The sequence below is a fragment of the Bufo bufo genome, chromosome 6 (assembly GCF_905171765.1).
Source record: "Bufo bufo chromosome 6, aBufBuf1.1, whole genome shotgun sequence".
Lineage (NCBI taxonomy): Eukaryota > Metazoa > Chordata > Amphibia > Anura > Bufonidae > Bufo > Bufo bufo.
In genome coordinates, this window is record NC_053394.1 from 265,465,836 (window position 1) to 265,485,515 (window position 19,680).

Below are 19,680 nucleotides of genomic sequence, written 5' to 3' on the forward strand. Positions count from 1 at the left end.
CAGGTTGGTCTGTAACCATGGTAACGAGCAATGTATAATGTGAAGGAAAAATTAATCCAGACAGCAAAGGAGGCAATATGGACAATCACAGTACATTAGTAAGTGCCTTGTATTAACTTCCTCTACACAATAAATGCTATTTGCTGAAGTGAAACAACCCCTTTAAGTGTATGGAAGAAGATTGTGTACAGCAGTGCCGCAGTCTTATAAATGCTACTATAAGTGTGAGCAGATAATCTTTAAGTAGGGAATCTGGAGTGTAATGTTATCTGATGCCTATTGCATGGTGTGAGCTGTTCAGTAATAACAAGAACAAAGGCTCTTGTATAGCAACCTGTATGGTGTCACAGCACTAAACAACCTGGCTGTATGTAAAACCCATATGACCATTTGGCAGTAGATAGGTCCCAATATGTGTATCTAATATGTCCTTTGTCTTGTTAAACAGACTCCTCTTCACCTCGGGGTAATCACCAAGCAGTACCAGACAGTTAGCATTCTGCTAAAAGCCGGTGCAGACCCCACAATCCTTGATCGCTATGGGAATTCAGTGCTTCACCTGGCAGTTCAAGCTGGAGATGTGGAAATGCTTCAGGTCCTCTTGGAAAACACATTTTCTGGATACAAATATCTTCTTAACATGCCAGACTACAATGGTGAGTAGAAGGTCTGGGTCCCACTCAGACTTTTTGTCTTTTATGAATATTTTGTGTTTTTTCTGAAGCATACAGTATATAAGGCTATAAGGAAAAACAAAACAAAAACTTAGAACAGAAGTAACTAACTTTCTGTATATTTCTGCGTATTCGTCTCAGCTATCATGTTTGTAAAGTGTAGTGCTGTACATTTACCTCAATTACTATGTAAATGCATTTGCTGCAAGGATATGTGAGCATTAGGGCTCATGCCCATGGAAAAGCTGTGTGCAGGGATCATATAATGGGTCATATTGCAGGCCCATAGGCATTACTTATGAAGCCATTGAGAATATCACCATGTGATGGAACATGTCACAGTTTTGTTTCTAGCTGCTTGATATAGAAAGAGATTTGTGTGCCCATGTATAAAGGTGACTAATTAATTTTCATGGTTTAAAGCAATGTGATATCAATGGATTAAAGGGGTTTTCTGGTACGTAGATACTCGGGATAAGCCATCAATATCAGATTGGTGGCTGTTTCAGGCAGCCGCTGGTGCTGGAAATTATACAGTGAACAGAAAGCTTTGTCCACTGTGTAGATTCCGGCATCTGCGTCCTGCAGCTTAGTGCCCATTCACTTGGCCACTACACAGTGAGGCCTCATGCACACGACAGTATTTTTTCACTGTCCGCAAAACGGATTTCCGTTGGTCCGTGATCCGTGACCGTTTTTTCGTCCGTGAGTCGTCCTTGATTTTTGGTGTCGTTTTGGTGTCCGCCTGGCCTTGTGGAGCCAAACGGATCCGTCCTGATTTACAATGCAAGTCAATGTGGATGGATCCGTTTGACGTTGACACAATATGGTGCGGATCCGTCCCGCATTGACTTTCAATGTAAAGTCAGGAGTTAATATACCTTAGGATCGGAGTTTTCTCCAATCCGATGGTATATTTTAACTTGAAGCGTCCCCATCACCATGGGAACGCCTCTATGTTAGAATATACCATCGGATTTGAGTTACATCGTGAAAACTCATATCCGACAGTATATTCTAACACAGAGGCGTTCCCATGGTGATGAGGACGCTTCAAGTTAGAATATACTACGAACTGTGTACATGACTGCCCCCTGCTGCCTGGCAGCACCCAATCTCTTACAGGGGGCTGTGATCAGCACAATTAACCCCTCAGGTGCCGCACCTGAAGGGGTTAACTGTGCGGATCATAGCCCCCTGTAAGAGATCAGGGGCTGCCAGGCAGCAGGGGGCAGACCCCCCTCCCTCCCCAGTTTGAATATCATTGGTGGCCAGTGTGCACCCCCTCCCTCCCTCTATTGTATTATCATTGGTGGCCAGTGTGCGTTCCCCCCCCGGCCCCCCCTCTATTGTATTAATATCATTGGTGGCCAGTGTGCGGCCTCCCCTCTCCCCCCCTCATTGGTGGCATCGGAGAGTTCCGATCGGAGTCCCAGTTTAATCGCTGGGGCTCCGATCGGTAACCATGGCAACCAGGATGCTACTGCAGTCCTGGTTGCCATGGTTACGTAGCAATATTAGAAGCATCATACTTACCTGCTGCGCTGTCTGTGACCGGCCGGGAGCTCCTCCTACTGGTAAGTGACAGGTCTGTGCGGCGCATTGCTTAATGATCTGTCACTTACCAGTAGGAGGAGCTCCCGGCCGGTCACAGACAGCGCAGCAGGTAAGTATGATGCTTCTAATATTGCTAAGTAACCATGGCAACCAGGACTGCAGTAGCGTCCTGGTTGCCATGGTTACCGATTGGAGCCCCAGCGATTAAACTGGGACTCCGATCGGAACTCTCCGCTGCCACCAATGATCGGGGGGGGGGGGGGGAGGGGAGGCCGCACACTGGCCACCAATGATATTAATACAATAGAGGGGGGGGGGGGCGCACACTGGCCACCATTGATAATACAATAGAGGGAGGGGGGGGGGGGCCGCACACTGTCTACCAATGATAAGACAATAGAGGGGGGCCGCACTGGCCACCAATGATATTAATACAATAGAGGAAGGGGGGGCCACCAACGAAATTAAAACTGGGGAGGGAGGGGGGTCTGCCCCCTGCTGCCTGGCAGCCCCTGATCTCTTACAGGGGGCTATGATACGCACAATTAACCCCTTCAGGTGCGGCACCTGAGGGGTTAATTGTGCGGATCACAGCCCCCTGTAAGAGATCGGGTGCTGCCAGGCAGCAGGGGGCAGTCATGTACACAGTTCGTAGTATATTCTAACTAGAAGCGTCCCCATATACTGTCGGATTTGAGTTTTCACGAAGTGAAAACTCAGCTCTGAAAAAGCTTTTATGCAGACGGATCTTCGGATCCGTCTGTATGAAAGTAGCCTACGGACACGGATCACGGATGCCAATCTTGTGTGCATCCGTGTTTTTTCACGGACCCATTGACTTGAATGGGTCCGTGAACCGTTGTCCGTCAAAAAAATAGAACAGGTCATATTTTTTTGACGGACAGGATACATGGATCACGGAGGCGGATGACAAACGGTGCATTTTCCGAGTTTTCAGAAAATCACGGAAAACGGAACAACGGCCACAAGTGCACACAACGGTAGTGTGCGTGAGGCCTGAATGGAACTTTATGCTTCTGGCTCCATCCATGAGTGACCTCCTAAGTAATAAAGCCCCCCTGTAGTGCCACCAAAAGAAATAAAGCCCCATATTATGCCCTTTATAGTGCCCCCAGTATTAATAATGCCTCCTATAGTGCCCCCAGTGATATGCCCCCCCCCCCCCCCCCCCATTAGCGCCTGGGAATAAAAACCAATACACTCCTGACTCCCATTTCATGCCACCATCTGCATTTCAGGGCACAGGCTTCTTCCGACCGGTGACCTGACCTGCCTTTATTCCAGAGATGGTCGCGATGACATCATCACACCGCCTGCACCTTGTTGCAAGCAGTCACAGGGATGTCATCGCTTCACAACACTGTTGATACATTCATTATCTCATAAGCTTCAGCCCATTGGGTATTGACCAACCAGGAAGTTTCCCATTAGGGTCTATGGCCAGTCTGCCCTGCGTCTGTACAATTTTCTAGCATCTGTAAGGAATCGAAATGTCTAGTCATGTCACTAAATATTCTAACTCTTGTAGAAAGAGTTTTGTCCTTGGTATTGATGACATATTTGTATTTAGGTTTGTACCCAGTTCACTGGGCTGTGAAAGTAAAAAGTGAGAAATGTCTGGAGCAGCTGGTGAGAAGCGGAGCTGATGTCAATGCTGCTGAACGCAAGAGTGGAAGATCTCCCCTACATATCGCTGTGGAGATGGACAACCTTAATATGGCCATTTCTCTAGTTAAGAAAGTAAGAATGGGATTTGACTTTATGACATATGAACCTAAATTTTGGTGTATACTCAGTCTGCTTTTTACAGGGGTTTTCCAGGGAAAACTTCAACATGGTGAAAAAAATAAAAACATACCTCAAATTTTCCCCCATCGCTCCCATTCCAGGGGATATTTTTAATTTCTTTTTTTTGTTTTTATTTTCATCTTGGTGAGTCTTTTACATATATTTTCTCTTGGGAAAACTCCTTCCCGCAGTGTGTTAACGCTATTGGTAGTTAAAGGGGTTATCCAATATCTAAAATATACCCCCCTTCCCCAATGCTGGGCCCCTTGTATGGACTACACTCTATTATCTCCCTGGCAACCGCGTCGCTCTGCACGGCCGCTGCTGCATCTCCCTTAAGGCTGGTCACCGTCGCGGCCTGTTATTGGCTGCACCCCCCTTCGTTGGATGTTTTGATCTGAGTGACGGGGAGATGTAGCTGCGGCAATGCAGGGATCCGGAGTAAAGCGGGTGCCGGGGAGCAGGTAAGTATAATCCATACAAGGGGCCCGGGCATTGGGGGGGATATTTTAGTTATCGGATAACCCCTTTAATGCTTTGTGCCAAAATAGTATGTTGCGGCAATGGCTCGGGAGGTGTCAGCACCACTGCTTGTGGGTGTCATGGCAAACAGAGTCAGGTTAAAGTCCTCTAAAAACACAAAAAAAAAAAAAAGCTGAATGAAAAGTCTAATTGAGTTTTTTTAGGTCACCTCGCTCCCCCCTCAAAATTGAATAAGAATGATTGAATGATTACACATATCTCAAAATGGTATCAATAAAAACTACAGCTTACCCTGCAAAAAGCATCCCCTCACACAGCTTCAACTGTAGAATAGTAAAAAGAAAAAGTTATGGGTGTCAGAATAAGGTGACAGAAAGCAATGTTTTTAGTAGTAGTATCCTCAGGATAGGTCATCGGTACCAAATCGGTGGGAGTTTGTCACTCAGCCCCTCTCCTGATCAGCTGTTTTGGGCAGCCACTAGAGCCAGAAATTTTAGTGTACAAAATGGAAGCAGACAGTACCATACATTGTGTAGTTTCCGGTGCCGTCATACAGCAGAGCAATTCCTATATACATGAATAGGAGCTGAGCTGCTGTACCCTGACACAGCCCCTACACATCACAATTTCTGGCACGGTGGCTGTCCGAAACAGCTGATTGGTGAGGGTGGTGGATGTCAAACCCAGCCGATCTGATACTAAAGAGGTTTCCCAAGAATTCTACTGTCTTTAGTTATGCCTCATGGTGTATGGCCTAAAAAAGTTGCTCACAAATCGATTTATATAAGGTGGTGAACTAAGGGTTAAGGTAGGGAGATTGAGAGCGTATATAGTATGGTATCTATGAGAGCCATATTGATTCCCTGACGAAGGACAGTGTACTGTCCGAAACACGTTGCAATTTGGCACTCGCAACCATCCGTAGCTCGAAGCAGGGAGTGCGGCACTGCTGTGATACTGCAGCACAAGACAAAGGAATAGAGCACACGGGCCAGTGGACTATTGAAATATAACTAGCCTGTTTTCAGTTATGCACTGTACCGTGTGTGACTTGGTTAAAAAGAGTCATGCTCACCAGCTTCCCACCGCTTCATTCTGGTGCCCTGGCTCCCATTTGGCCATGTTCTGGTCTGTGGCTTGTTTACTTCAAGCTGGGTTATGGGCATGGTCTTGTGCTCCACTATAGCCAATGTCGCTGCTAGTTCACATGCTGCTTAGGGACAAATCACCACTGAAGCCAGTCATTGGCTTTGATGGTGGCCATGTCCATAACTGAAAACAGTAGAATTCCCAGAAAACCCCTTGAAGTACCAAACTCATCTCAAATGCCGTACAAAATCGTTTTCTAGATGAGCAATCCACTTCAAGTGGAAGTGGGTGATGGTTCTTTAGGTTTAGAGTTTTATTGTCACCATTTTCAAGATCTCTTAATTGCGGACTGTGGTTATATCTAGAGGTTGAAAACCTGTACTGACCCAATACATCTGCAGGTGAAAGCACAAATCTCTCACCCATCCTGATGGCCTACTGCATTGTATCTGTGCAGGTAAATGTATCAGGCTGGAGTCTTATTGTTTAGTTCAGAAGACTAGTCCTGGATGGATGCAAGAATGGTTATAAAACCGCGCGCAGCGGTTTTAGTCTGGCCTATCCTCGCCATATTTACAGGGTTATAGTTAATAGGACCAGATGGCAATCATGTTGTTTTTGGCAAGGCCGGATCTCACTAACGCTAGTGTGAAACTAGCCTTAAAGTGGTTGTCCGGTTACTTATATTTTGACTACTTATCCTCAGGATAGGTCACAAATATCAGATCGGTGGTGGTCCGACACCCTGCACCCCTACTAATCAGCTGTTTTGGGCAGAAGCCTCAAACATAAGGTTCTGTCCAGTGTCAAATGGAGTTGAACTGCAGTACACCAGAAACTATAGTTTACGGCGAGAAAGGCCCCCATCTAATTGGTGGGGGTGCCGGGTGTCAGACCCCCACTGATTTGATATTGGTGACCTATCCTGAGAATATCTCATCAATATCCAAGTACTAGAAGACCTCTTTAATTAAAAAATCTGATAATATTTTTTGGCAGACAATAAGTGTGGTTACCATCAGTCGCATTGTTATTCTGAAGCCATTGTAACTATTGGACTACTGGCATAATGTTGTATTCCTCATTTGTTTTACATATAGCTGGGTGCAAATGTCAATGCTCAAACATTTGGAGGAAATACCCCTCTGCATCTGGCTGCCAGTCTTGGGTCTCCAGTACTCACAAAGATGCTTATTAATGCAGGTAATTATAGTGTATTTTGCAAATAGCAGACACTACGCCGGGGTAGACACAAACAACAGGACTACCGTGAAAGAACAGTATATGGGTTCCTTCATTATCAACTAATTTAACCCCTTAGTGACCAGCCTGTTTTGGGCCTTACTGACCAAGCGTTTTTCTTTCTTTTTTCATCGTCGCATTCCAAGAGCTATAAGTTTTTTTCTTTTTCCGTCTTTATAGCTTTATGAGGGCTTGTTTTTTGCGGGACAAGTTGTAGTTTTTAATGGCACCATTTTACTAACTTTTATTAACTCTTTCTGCGAGGGAGATGGGACAAAAACAGCAATACTGCCACTGGGTTTTTACGTTCTACATTTTACGGCGTTCATTTTTCGGTATAAATAACATAATATCCTTATTCTCTGTGTCAGTACGATTACAGTGATACCAAATGCATGTAGTTTTTTTTTTTTACATTTTACAACTTTTTTGCAATAAAATCCCTTTTTTTTAAAGAAAAAAATGTTTTTGCATTGCCGTTTCCCAAGATCCATAACTTTTTTTATTTTTCTTTCTATGGATTTGTTTGAGGGCTTGATTTTTGCGGGACGACTTGTATTTTTCATTGGTATCATTTTGGCGTAAATGGCGCTTTTCACTATAAACGGAAACTGAACAGAACATTATGTGATTTGTTTGGCTTCGTTCAGGTCGGATATGTTCTGAATCTAGCACTTCCATTATTTTCATTGTTCTGCTCCTCCAACAACAAATAAATAGCATTGGTGTAAACTTGTCCTAAAAGGGTTGTCCATTTTGAAAAGAAAAAACAGACAAATCATGGGATCAACCTATAATTCATAATAGATAATTGCTTGTCTGACAGATCCCATAACGCTGCTCTGGTTCTTCCAGCAGGGCTTTGTTTTCCCGGGTGCAGTCGTGACATCACATTGGTAAAATGTGACTGCTGCAGCCAATAACTGGCCTGAGTGTTGCACTGAAAAGGCCATTGATTCACTGCAGCGGTCATGTGTTGTCGACTGGGAAAACTGAGCCATGTTGGGAGAAACTGGGTGCGGCGTGGAATACAGTACCTCAGATAAGCAGTCCTCTATTCTTTTTTACAGGTCGATCACCTGACTTGTCCGACCATAGGTGGCGCAGTGTGTCAATTTATGCTGTGGAAATCTGCATCATTTACACACCAAAATCTGTTCTTTTTAGGGCAGATTTTTGCTTCTGCGATTTCATCCAGATATGTTGCAGATTATCTCCCACTGCGTGGGACTGTACATTTTGACGGTCTTACTGACCCCTATATCTGGCAGTGGATCCGCCGAAGTTATGAAGAGGCGCTAGTCTCTACATAACTACGGCGCATCCAGTGCCGCTTCTATATGTTACATTTAGACAATTTTCTACGCCTAAAACATAAAAAAAATTATGAATGAGACAGGACTGTCAGCCCATTCCCTTCCCCGCCCACTTTGTTAGACCTGGCGTGAGTGGGGAAAAGTTGCAGATTGCGGCGCAACTAACCTTTGCGCCTGAAATATGCCTAATATAGGCGTATTTCAGGATAATAAATGGCCCTGATTTTTGGTTGTCAGGTGCAAATGCTCTGTTAGAAAATGATGAGCCAGTGCGTGCAGCAGCAGCAGCATCCAGCGACGGTGATGATACCGACAGTGAGTCAGATGTGCAGATGGATACGGACTCTGACCAGCAGGGGGACACAGATTCAGAAGAGGATGAAACCATAGACACGGATCACGATCACAGCAGAATATACTGTGGTGTTAAGAGGCGCTACCCTGGACACACACCTCTGGATTTAACCCGAAGTCAAAAGGTAAGACTTTCACAATCTTGAGAACTGGAGTCTCCTCATGTACACTGCTCCTTCAGTATCATAGAGGTGAATGGACCCATGGACTGGCATGCGCATTACTGTTCCCTTCAGACTGGGCATGTGGGTGTTTTGGGATTACGGGAAGTCCCAGGGGTTAAACCCTGTTGATAAAAGCTGTTTGTGGCATATCCCCTTTAAGTACATTTTTAGATTTAATCTATGCAATTGTGGCCCTCATCTTCTCCCTGTGTCGCAGCACAGCGAATATAAGCTCCATCTATTGTAGCATGTGCCCTATTTCACTAAAATGTTGCGCCATTTACTCGTACCTCTGCTGGGTGTCAGTGCTGTGCTCTGCATCTTCAGTTTTGAGTCCTTGAAGCTAATTGATGTATATTGTGAAAGAGCTTGGCTTGTGTTCCCCCAACCTGTCAGCTACGTGACGCAAGTCTGCTTTATGCAATCTGTCATGTGGGTGAAAGTCGCTGCTGCGAGGGAAGGAGGCTGACCATTGCGCTGGAATATTGCAGCTTTGTGTCCTCGCAGCTCAGAACAAATTGTACCTCAGAAATGCCTGTACACAGGGTTCCTGTGTGACAAATGGTAGAATCAACATCTGGCGATTTCGTGCATAAAAGGGAATGGCAGTCCAGTTTAGCCATATGACGTACGTTACAACTGAAGTCACAGAAAATGCCAGAGATGGTTTATTTTCTTGTCTGATATACAGAGTACTCTTAAAGTTACTAGACAAACCTTAACAACTGCCCAGTCGTGAAGAGTAGAGGAGGACCGCCAGTACTCACATTATCACATTAGGTCTCCTTCACACTGCATTTTGTTTTACATTTACCACTGACCGATTTCTCACAATCTGGCACACCCAGTTAACAACAGCAGGAGCACTGACTGGACTATCTCCGTGTTAGGATATGCCCTGTTGACAAGGGAAATGGTAATGCTCAGTTGTCAGCTCATGCATGCATTTCCAGAAAGCACCAAGCAGAGGAAAGATACAACCAAAGTTATAAGGAAAGATGTTCCAAGATTGTTAATTTATGAGGAAATCAGTATTTATTACAACAGACATGTCAGGAGAGCTGAGGTCCTCTTTAATGTGTAGCTATCCTTTCAGGGAATTTTTCACAATTACCTGCCATGCGTGTGTACATGAGGAACAACACTACTTCTGGCCGTTATATGACTTGTATCTGACATGTTTGGTCACGTTTCCCCTTTGCTATCCCCAATTGTGATTCTCAGTTTTCTGTTAGCTGGAGGAGATAAGCTGGTGTCATGTCTGCCCATAGAATACACATGGAGAAACAGGAGATTCTGCTCTCTAAATCTCTGCAGCACATGCTGAGAAGTAGCAGCAGTAATGGAGGACATTCTACAAGCAGAGAAATGAGACAGTAAATCACTACATAGCAAACCGCAGTCACTCTTCATCAGCCTCTCCCCTACAGCCCTTTCCCTACTAAATAGACATATTAGAAGGTATAAAAATGAGATTCCTTAGTGGGTTATACCTTTTAATGTTTAACTGAAAAGGTGACAAAATTGCAAGCTTTCAAGACTCGGGTCTCTTCCTCAGGCATGTTATCAGGACTTTCATTTTTATGTCGTCTATTTAATGGCTAACACAATACAAAGATTGGGTCCCCAGAGGTGGGACCCGCACCTATCAGACAATGGGGGTATAACCAAGTGATATGCCCCCATTGTCTCAGATAGGAATACCACTTTAACCGATTGTTTGCAACTTGCCGGCACACAACTATTTCAGAGCTGTCATTTGGTTTACAGCCAAATCATTGAAAATTCGCAGTTGCACACAAGTTGCATAGTGCGACTTGCAACAAAAGATCCAACAGTGTTGGATTGTTTGCAACTGTCACAGCTTGTTGCTTGTCACCTAGCAAAGCTATGTCGCAGTGCGCAGTGTTCATGTCATGTGACTGTAGCACTAGCCGTGGTGAACAGAAGGGGAAGCAGCAGAGGAGCCTGATAAAATTTAAGAATAAAAGTGGCAAAGTTTCTTATGGTCAAAAAAATTAAACAGTTATTCTTCAAGGAAATAAATGGAAGCCTAGAAAAACGAGGTGTGAAACAGTCCCAATACTAATACTGGCTGTCAGAGTGAGTCCTGAGCCTAGTTTAGGTCCATATTCCCTTCTGTAATTGTCATAGTTACATAAAGGTGTTGGCAATATTTTTTCCAGATTATGTTCTGTTGAGATTTGTTAGCAGACTTTTATCTACACAATAGAAAGCACACAGGGTATAACTATAAATTATACACATTATTAATGATGGTTTACCTGTAAATCGCTTTGTTTCTCAGGTGAGGGATATCTTGTCTAAACATTCATCTGGAGATACAGCTAGAAATAAAGCAGAACAAGAGCCAGGTAATGTCACTCATCGTGTCCCTTGTTTCAGTATGCTGTCCATTACTTCTTCTTTAGAAAAACACACATGGACTGGTTTATTCACGTGTATTTTAATTCCTCAATAAGTTCAAGTTTTGTTTGCTGTCAGTGAATACCATCATGCATAGTTTGTTTCCAGAGGCTGACATTCTGTCCTTATATCCACCTGACATAAGGGCATGACTTGTAAGAATGAGCTGGACATGATCAGGGAGTTACTCTGGGTCCTCCAGAGTAACAGGCACCCTAAGGCCCCTTTCACACGAGCATCACGGATTAGGTCCAGATGCGTTCAGGGTGCGTTCAGTGAAACTAGCACCATTTTGCAAGCAAGTTCAGTCTGTTTTGTCTGCAATTGCGTTCAGTTTTTTCCGCGCGGGTGCAATGCGTTTTGATGCGTTTTTCACGTGCGTGATAAAAAACTGAAGGTTTACAACCAACATCTCTTAGCAACCATCAGGGAAAAACTCATCACACCCGCACTTGCTTGTGGATGCAATGCGTTTTTCACACAGCCCCATTCACTTCTATGGGGCCAGGGCTGCGTGAAAAACGCAGAATATAGAACATGCTGCGATTTTCACGCAACGCAGAACTGATGAGTGAAAAACAACGCTCATGTACATTCCCGTGATTGTTTACCAGGCACCCCAAATAATAGAACTGTGGCTTTCCGATTGTGACATCTGTTCAGGGCTCTCACAATTGGTCCAAAACGGATCAGTTTGCATTCTAATGCATTCTGAATTGAGAAGGATCAGAATGCATCAGTTTGCATCAGTTCAGTCTCCATTCCCCTTTGGAGACGGACACCAAAACGCTGCTTGCAGTGTTTTGGTGTCCGTCTGATGAAACTGAGCCAAACGGATCCATCCTGGCACACAATGTAAGTCAATGGGGACGGATCCATTTTCACTGACACAATAGAAAATGGATCCGTCCTCCATTGACTTTCAATGGTGTTCAAGATGGATCCGTCATGGCTATGTTAAAGATAATACAAACAGATCCGTTCTGAACGGATGCAGACGGTTGTATTATCTGAACGGATCCGTCCATGACTGATCCGCACAAGAGTATGAAAGTAGCCTTAGTCTCATTGAAGTGAGTGGGACCGAAGTGCAATACTCTGCACAGCCATTACAAAATGTATGGCGTTGTGCCTGGTAAACAATGCAGGGGGCAAGCACTCTGCTCCTTAATAGTGGTCCCCAGAGTCAGACCCTCACCAATCTAATATTAATATTTTAAGGCTTGTAATACAATTCAGAAATTTGCTGTACGTGTGTGAAAATAAGCTGAATAGAGACTGACAAGGAGGACCAGGAAGATCTTTGGCGTGGTGGATTTTAAAGTAACCCTTTACTCTTTTCTACTCCAGTTAATGTCCTTTCCCTAGAAACAAATACTGTACAGCATCTTGAGAGACTGTTAAATGAAGGTCAGACCGGATCTGATTGGACGGAACTTGCCTCACGTCTAAGACTTCAAAGCTTAGTTGACACTTACAGAAACACTTCTTCCCCAACAGAAAGTCTTCTGCGCAGCTATGAGGTAGGTTTTAGTAAGCTTGTGGTACAATGTACTGTAGGATATCCTACAGTCTGTCATCAACAAAATCAACTGGGAACAATGTCTGGTATGGCTCTCCACTCATGTTACAATCATATCTTTGTGGGCCAGTCCTGCAAACCAGAGGAAAAAAAGCGCTAAAGTGCACCAAGGGCGGGCCTAAGACACTCAGCGCATCATAGATTCACCACTTTCCTCTCCCAGTGACACCCCACTTGAATGACAGGGCCATGTGTGATGAAGTTGCAGAATACTTGTCCTGTCAATCAAGCAGGAGAAGGTGGTGCTGGAATAGGAAAATGCCAGAGCTGTGGTGCGCCAAGTGGCTCGGGTCCATCCGTGGTGCACGTTACATCTAATTAGCATATGTATATTATATTTAATAACAGCAGATTGCTGCTGGTATGATTAGAACATGGGGAGGGAGCCCTACCAGGCATTGTGCCCAGTTTAAAACGGATTATGTTGCTGAAAGACCTTTTTAAATAGCTTTATTTTATTTTATTAGCTTGCTGGTGGAAGCCTAAATGAGCTCATCCAAACTCTACAGTCCATGGGATTGAATGAGGGGGTGGAGCTGCTGCGGAAATCGGAGACATTCATCAAGCAGGAGAATCAAGGTAGGCAGCATTGAATCCTATATTGTCTTTTAAGGTTTACACACTGTGCGACAGCCACATGAGACTTATTCCCTGATAGTCAGGTTACACGCTCATGCCATGTTGGAAATCGCACCTTGTGTCACTAGCAACCCTTGAGTAGCAGGAACACTGGTTATGATTCTTATATAGTCTAAATGCAAAAAAGAGCAATAATAAATGATAGTTGTAGTCTACACTTGATTATGCATACACAAAACTGACCGCGGCATCCGTAAATGTTGCTCAGCTAACATTCACATTACGTAGACCGCTTCAGTTGAAATTGCTATTGGAAATGCCCATCATGTACCAGCTTGTCCTTGATAGTACACAGAGGTTAATGCACACAATTTCATTAGTTGTGGAACACTCAATGGGGGGAATTCAACAAGCCCTGCACTCCCGAATTCTGTCTTCAGAAAGTCACAAAATAGGGCTTACGTGTCTTTTTAAGTCCACACGTGCAGAATTTTTGTGACACTCACGCAATTTGAAAAGTGGTCGTGGTTAGCTATGTTAATGAGTTTCATTCATGAGATTTATGACTAAGTCTTATTTGAAATGTTGCAAAAAAGTCCCAAAGCCACTTCAGTAGGGGGTGGGGCAGAAAGCTGTAGTAACATTTCTAGAGAAAAATATTAGGTTTAAAGATTAGCCAAATTTAACAAATAATCGTTTGATAAATTTGACGCAAAGTACGCCAACGCAGACTTCTGATATCACTGTCATGATAAAGTCTCCCCAAAGATTTCTGAGAAACGATTTCTAGAGGGAAAACATAAAATGAAAGAGAAATCATGAAAATGGTTTTCATAGAACACAATTCCTATCTCACTGTTTAACTGGCAAAAGTCTAGTTTCTTTTCAGTTTGATTTGCACAATGAGTGGTTCCTTAAAAGCCTGAATTACTTCCTTTACAAGCAACAGCAAACTGAGTAATAGGGTAGAGCAGCTGGATAATACTGTCAGCCGAATAAATGCACAAGGAGAGCAGTCATTATGACAGCATCTCAGCTGTGTACAGTCTGTATTACGCTGTTGATGCTGGGAGAGGAGCAACAGGGAATTAGACTTTGTCCACTTCTACTGTCACTTGGAAAGCAATTCAGGCTATAGATGTACATTGGGAGTGGACTTAAAGGGGTATTCCCATCACAGACAATGGGGGCATATCGCTAGGATATGCCCCCATTGTCTGATAGGTGCGGGTCCCACCTCTGGGACCCGCACCTACAACAAGAATGGAGTGGGTAGAGTTATGACTGGAGGACCACGGTGGTCTGGCCACCACCAAGCGCTGCTCCCATACAAGTAAATGGGAGCGCATGCGCGGCCCCTGCTCTCATTCATTTCTAAGGGGCTGACAGCCCCTTAGAAATGAATGGAGGGTGGCTTTCCCCGCTCCGTTCTCCGTGTAGGTGCGGGTCCCTAGCGATATGCCCCCATTGTCTGTGATGGCAAAACCCCTTTAATGCATAGGATTTCTACACGTTATACAAACTCATCATTCTTTGGATTAATCTACATTGTAGGATGGCAGTAGTTATAGTGAAATATAAAGTTCAGCAGCAGTAATTGTATGTTCAAAGTATATTCCATTGTAAATGCATCTCCAAAACCATTTGTCAGCCCAACCGTTGCCCAGAGACAAGAAGCATGTTTTTTTTTTTTTTGCATGTTAAAGAGAAGATTCTCCTCAAAGTTTATTGATCTGCTTCATTAAAATATGTTTCTATTCCCCAGTGGTAACTACTCGGCTGCTTCTATGATATCAGGACAGCCTGATACAAGTTTTCTCCACCTATTTTTGTAAACTGCACAGACATTAGCATTTCTTGAAATCAAAGATCTTAAATAAAGAAGATGTTTAAATGCAGTCTCACAAGCTGCATTCCCATGATGAACCACTAGACACAAAGTAAGGCCTTTTGCACACGAACGTGGTCGTGCTGCGGCCGGCAAAATGCGGGCCGCAATGCACGAGCACAGTCCGTGGGGAAGCCGCAGCGGATCGCGGACCCATTCACTTTAATGGGTCTGCGATCCGGTCGTTCCGCAAAAAGATAGTACATGTTCTATCCTTTTGCGGAACAGAAATACGGGACGAAACCCCATGGAAGCACTCCGTAGTGCTTCCGTTCCGCATCTCCAGATTTGCGGACCAATTGAAGTGAATGGGTCCGCATCCGTGATGCGGAATGCCCCCGGAACAACACCCGTGCAAGAGGCCTTAAAGAGTTTCCCACAATTCCCCACAAATCCAATTCAAGGGGTTGTCCCATGTGGATATTTAAAGGATATTCATGTGATATACCATATACATAAAAATAGGTGCATGACCCATACCCATCACACATTCATGGCATATTCTGTGGATATGTCAGACTCATACATAATCAGATGGCATAACCCCTACAAATAAACGTGCCTGTAACCTCTTCCTATGCTTGTGATGTCACGTTCATTGGTCCCATGGCCTTGGCGCATCTCAATCCCATTCAAGTGAATGAGTTGAAGTACCAAGCACAGCTGTGAGGAGGCCACAGCGGAGCACCACGACCTCTTCAAAAATCTGATCGGACATTATCATCAGTGTCGTTGTGTATGGTGTCCATGCAGATGTTATCCTTGGTCAGATTCAAATCAAGGACCTAGCGATATGAGGCACCAGTGCTAACTACTGAGCCCTGAGCCACTGGTTCATCAATATCAAAATCCCAGAAACCCCTTTAATTGCGAGAATATTTAAAGTCAGGTTTGTTGGAGTCTGATGTCACATGTCAATGGGCTCATCTTTAAACTGAACACTTTTTGTCTAGTAAAGATACTCCAGTTTTTTAAACCACTCCCCTACTGCAGTGGGTTTCAGACTATTTTTTTGAGACTTAAAAAAAACTCGCAGTGTTAAATCTGGAGTTAAACTAACATAACTAACCACATCCACTTTCCCACCCACTTTTCAAAACTGGAGTGAGTGATGTAAAAATGTATAAAGTCACACATTTTGCAGTCCAAAAAGATGCAAAAGTCCTGTTGAGAAAGCAGAATTCTGGAATTCAGGGCTCAATCATTTCTTCCAAAAATGTAGTAGTTCTAGACACAGGCACTTCTGCGTGACTATTTTCTTTGAGAACTTACCCTTCATGAATATGGTTGTGTGGTGATCCCACAAAAATGGATGGGCTTGCAGCGCGAGTCGCAATAAATCCAGCAGAGTTGGATTTTTTGCTACTCCCACTGCAATCCCTTTTGGATCCTGGGTCTGATCAGTGTCGCCATGTAGCCCTAGCCTAAGTGGTGGGAGAAGAGCATCCTTTCAGTTATAAACCTGGTTGCTGACTGTGGGTGTTTTCATTTATAGAGCCAAAGGTTGACAGTGCATATGGGAGCCAGTCTGTGGACAATGAACAATCTACAGGTTCTGAGCCTCAGAAGCCTTCCCCCATGGGATCCACAAGGTTGCGTCCAGAACAAGAACTAGCAAAAAGGACAGAACCAGCGAGTGGGCAATAAACCATGGACCTGATAATGATAAACTCTTTGATATAGGAGATCTATTGATGATGGGATGAACCATGGATTAGTTCTTTCCAAGTGATGCAGTTGGTTATAATCTAGAATACATCATAAAATCGCAATCCAAAATTATTCTGATGAATACTTTTCTGCCTTTGCATACCCCTTAAGCATCTTGCTATGTGGTCATATTCAGAAGAGCAGTGAATGATGACAAAACCCAAGGCAAACAACTGTTTAGGAGTCTGGAGTTGTACACATAGACTGGGTACATGAAATATGTGAAATTCCTTTTCTTCAAATACTGATAAGTGAATCAAGGAAAGTAAATTGTTGATCATGTTATCCCCGTGTGCTAGTTCACATTATCTTCTAAACCTGTGGCTCTCCAGCTGTTGTGAATATTCAAATCCATGCCTGCATGTGCTGGCAGCCACTATCAGGGCATGCTGGGAGTTGTAGTTTCACAGCAGCTTGGAGATACGGGAAGCACACTGGTCTAAAGTAGAACTGGCTTAGTTGCCCATAGCAACCAATCAGATTCCACCTTTCATTACTCACAGCTCCTTTGGAAAATGAAATCTGGTTGCTATGGGCAACAAAGCCAGTTCTACTTTAGACCAGTTTGGTAAATCTCCCCCACTGTTCTAAACTCTACTTTGTTCACGCGTTATGTTATTTAAAGGTCTGTTTTTATTACAAATAAATATACGGTATTTTATATGTGAGACATTTGTAAGTTTTATAGGCAAATTTATGTCTGCATTTCCGGTATGAAAGATGTTATTGCAGACTCTACAGAAATGCAGCAGAAGTGTGGCCCAATTTGCATGCACAAACTGGATTACATGCCTTTTACCATGTTTATTAACCTTTTAAACACATTTTCCAGTTTGACCAACAACAGTTGTGGCTCAGTGGAAAGGGGCATGGCTAAATGTGCCAGCATGCTCCAAAAAATTTGGGTATTTTCAGAGAAAACTAAGGCTACTTTTACACTAGAGTTTTTACTGGATCCGGCAGGGTTCAGCAAAAACGCTTCTGTTACTGACAGTGCAACCATCTGCATTCGTTATGAACTGATCCGGTTGTATTATCTATAACATTGCCAAGACGGATCCGTCATGAACTCAACTGAAAGTCAATGGGGGACGGATCTGTTTTCTATTGTGGCAGAGAAAACAGATCCGTCCCCATTGACTTGCATTGGGGGTTATACCGGATCCGTCTTGCTCTGCATCCCAGGATAGAAAGCAAACTACAACATGTTGCGGTTTGCTCTCCGGTATGGGAACGCAAGTAAACGGAACGGAATGCATTTTGGAGCATTCCATTCTGTTCAGTTCAGTTTTGTCCCCATTAACAATAAATGGGGACAAAACTGAAGCGGGTTTTTTTTCCGGTATTGAGCCCCTATGACGGATCTCAATACTGGAAAACTAAAACGCTAGTGTGAAAGTAGCTTAAGCCTAAGGTGTTGTAAAATTAGACTAGACAGTCTAAACGTGCACCAGATCATCAGCCACTGTGAATCTGGCACAGTGTTTGACTATGTCCAGTGTTAAATTTACTGTCTTATAATATGACTGTATTAGTAAATCAGCCCAAATGTGGTGGGGTCCTGAAAATGACAGTTATGGCTCATGCACACGATCGTGTGTGCCCCATGCCTGTATTGTGGCCTGCAAACAGCAGGTCTCCAATATATACGGCATCGGCTGTGTGCACTCCGTATCATTAACTTGAATAGGTCTGCAATCCTCAAAGTGGGGTGCGGGGCACTACAAAGCGCTTCCGCGGGATTTCAGTCCGTACCTCCGCACCACAAAAAATAGAACATGTCCTAAACGGACGGTGCGCGTGCATTGCGGACCGCTATTGCAATGAGCAGCCCGGGGCACACACACTCGTGTGCATGAGCCCTTGAGTAACATCTGTCAAATGTCCCAGCTGTTTTACTAAGGTGTCAGCTTTGCAGTTGGTGCCACATCAGTGTTTTGTGACTGAATATTACCTTTATAAGACATGTACTAAAGTGGAAATGAAGGCCAGCCAGGTAAGGTCAGAATAACATTACCACTATTCTTGGCCACAAAATGCAGACCACGGACCCATTGAATTAAATGGATCCGCAAAAATACTGGCTGCAACATGGACATCACACAGACATCATATGTATTTTGCGGATCCGTGTTTTGCCGACAGAAAAATACATACGGTCATGTACATGAGGCCTAAATATACATGAAGCACATGTACACTCACCTGTGTAAAGGTTTCAATCATACGTCTTCTCCCTGTAGACTCCAATTCTAGTTTTGGCAAAAAAAAATAAATGCTAAGTGTGTCCTGGGTCCTACTAATCCCATAGTGCCCTCTAGAAGGCAGTCCTAACGTAAATAAACACCATTACACATTACATGCGAAGAATCATTTTAATTTAATAGATGTATGGAAAATAAAACTGAAAACAGTTTGGCATATCTTGGGTGCATGACTTGCAATCAACCAGAATTACAGAAGGGAAACAGAAAACATTGAAAGATTTTATTAACCATGTTTAGAATGAATTAAAGATACATATGACATAATCTTCAAGGAAAGCATAAGCAGCCAATAACATATCCCTAGCTGTCAGACTGTGCCAGTGGCAGGGGTAAATCTTGTGGTCCGCCATGACCTCCAAAAAAAAAGGCTAGAGGATTAGAGAGGGGCAGGCAAAATACAATCCCATTTAGTATTTTGGTGCTATAGGACAAATTTAACATTTTAATGTCCCAAAGCAGAAGAAGAAATGGAAAACCATGCTCACAAAAAACTAAGCAATGAGCTTAAAGGTAAATAAAATAATTAGAATATACAAAGC

At 43.7% G+C, this 19,680-nt stretch overlaps 1 protein-coding gene across 1 annotated transcript in view; it reads left to right on the forward strand.

Moving 5' to 3' along the window:
- The window catches only part of NFKB2 (nuclear factor kappa B subunit 2), a 76,556-nt gene extending 58,579 nt beyond the window's left edge, over positions 1-17,977 (forward strand). Inside the window, exons 15-22 of the mRNA XM_040435329.1 lie at positions 449-656; positions 3,823-3,992; positions 6,713-6,815; positions 8,408-8,649; positions 10,997-11,063; positions 12,466-12,638; positions 13,165-13,276; positions 16,660-17,977. Coding sequence (XP_040291263.1) covers positions 449-656; positions 3,823-3,992; positions 6,713-6,815; positions 8,408-8,649; positions 10,997-11,063; positions 12,466-12,638; positions 13,165-13,276; positions 16,660-16,811 — 1,227 coding nt within the window. The 3' untranslated portion in view covers positions 16,812-17,977. The remainder of the gene's footprint in view (positions 1-448; positions 657-3,822; positions 3,993-6,712; positions 6,816-8,407; positions 8,650-10,996; positions 11,064-12,465; positions 12,639-13,164; positions 13,277-16,659) is intronic.
- The last annotated feature ends 1,703 nt before the right edge of the window (positions 17,978-19,680 follow it).